The 1946-nt window shown below is 42.9% G+C and overlaps 1 protein-coding gene across 1 annotated transcript; it reads left to right on the top strand.

The window, feature by feature from the left end:
- Window positions 1-1943, top strand: PV06_11928 (uncharacterized protein). The gene has a single exon (XM_016413674.1). The coding sequence runs from the start codon at window positions 1351-1353 to the stop codon at window positions 1900-1902; it is 552 nt and encodes a 183-aa protein (XP_016255947.1). The 5' UTR covers window positions 1-1350; the 3' UTR covers window positions 1903-1943.
- Window positions 1944-1946: the final 3 nt, after the last annotated feature.

Below are 1946 nucleotides of genomic sequence, written 5' to 3'. Positions count from 1 at the left end.
CGCTACAGAAGCAGCCCCTCGCGATGCTTTTCCAAACAGGTTAACATTTGTAGAGAAGAGTCGTGATGGCGTATCGGAGTGTATGCTTGTTGAGTGCAACGCAAGTATCCAATACATAGACAAGAAGCAAACATGTATTACGATAAAAGGAACCGATATCGCAACTATCCGGCTCGATGGACGCCTCGGCAGGGCAATATACGATACGCAGTTCTATAATACCACTGAGGTCAAAATATATGGTAGGTACGACGTAACCAATGTGTTTGGTGCGTACGGTAGCGGTATCGTAAAGAATCTCGCGCTAGTTAGTACTTAGCTATCGAGTTTTAAAACATTCCATTGACTATTAACAATCATTACAAACTGTTATACGCATCTTTCTTATCCAGTTTGAGAAGCAGGCCACGTGCCAAGCCTCTTATATATTGCATATCACATACCTTATATGCTTGTGTTATATATCTACGGATAAGATCCACTTGTCTTTTTTCATAAATAGATGCAGCAACTTCAAGCCAATTCTTCAACAGCTTTATGTGTTCTTCTCGGTTAAATTCTACCGGTGTTACTGTGTCATTAGGCAAACATGACATGACAGACATAAGACCATCGCACCTGATTATACTTTTATTGAACATAATGTAGTTATACTCGGCGCGTTCATGCTCGACGAACCTAAGAGCGATGGACACTACACATAGCGGTTCTAACAAGGCTAGGCAGGTTGGGTCTGTAAGCTTTATTCTGCACATACCGCAGCCCTTTATGGTATCGTCCATCACATTTATTTTACCGTAGTTAGCACATGCCATGCTTACATCATTTATAGCAATAAGAGCGCAACGCTGTTGCGCTGCCGCGCACCTATATACCAAGTGTGTTATTGTGACCAGTCGTGAAACATGTTGACAACAGCCAGTAACCTAGTGCATGAAGATGGAATATGCGCCGCAAAATGCGGTAACCACTGGTTTGTAGATGGCACACTGGGAGACATGACATTTTCACCAGAAAATATGAAGGCATGCCTGTGCAAACTAGTCAATATACTTATGTCTTCAGGCTATCCACAGAGAATGTTTCCAGGAGACCAGATATTGTTTTGTTGCAACGGAGATGTCGAGATTGACTTGTTTGTATGTGGTGATATTATCGATATGGATATATACTTAACTAACATAAAAGAAACAGTTGTTGACATTATCGGCAACTGGAACGCCACTAAGCTGTTATATGCCATGATACAGGATAAATCAAGCAGGGACATGCTGATATTCGCCAGTGGTTATAGAGCCAAGATCGAGCTCGAACAAGCGGATTGCCTTGCTGGTACCATTGAACGCCTTGATGTCGTTACTATCAAGGAAGAGCTTCTCGATCGTCGCACCTCAGCTACATGTATGTAGTTCTGCGGAACGCAACGATGTTGCGCTCCTATACGGTATAGTACAGACAACTGCAACTTACGTTATGGACGAGCGCAGGGTACACACTCTTGACGATGAATTCATCCTACACAACGAACCTTACAAGTATGTACTGACAGCAGCTGCATTCCGTCATGTGGACCAAGAAGCCGATTATGATCTTGAGCTCTCGATGCATAGACTGCATACAAGCGGATCGAGATCAGTGCTGCGCATTTGCTGCACTGCCCAAGTCGACATTTCAGGAGAGACAGTAATGATTATGATCAGCTCTTCCGAGATGTTCAATGCACATCTTGACATGCAACGGGGTATAAAGATCTACGACCGTTATATCAGCAACAAGGGTATCATAGTTATAAAAGGAAGGTTAATTAACGGCAATGATACTGACAACTTCACTATCGACCATATCTCGTTTCCTCTTGACATGCCAGAAATCACAGCGTTCTCAGACAAGGTCGAGCACTAAAGTCTACCGAACAGCCATATAGTATGCGAGTGTTTTAAAAACTC

The sequence above is a fragment of the Exophiala oligosperma genome, assembly GCF_000835515.1.
Source record: "Exophiala oligosperma strain CBS 72588 unplaced genomic scaffold supercont1.131, whole genome shotgun sequence".
NCBI lineage: Eukaryota > Fungi > Ascomycota > Eurotiomycetes > Chaetothyriales > Herpotrichiellaceae > Exophiala > Exophiala oligosperma.
Note: the sequence above shows the minus strand (reverse complement) of the source record. Positions and strands in the feature narration are given on the sequence as shown.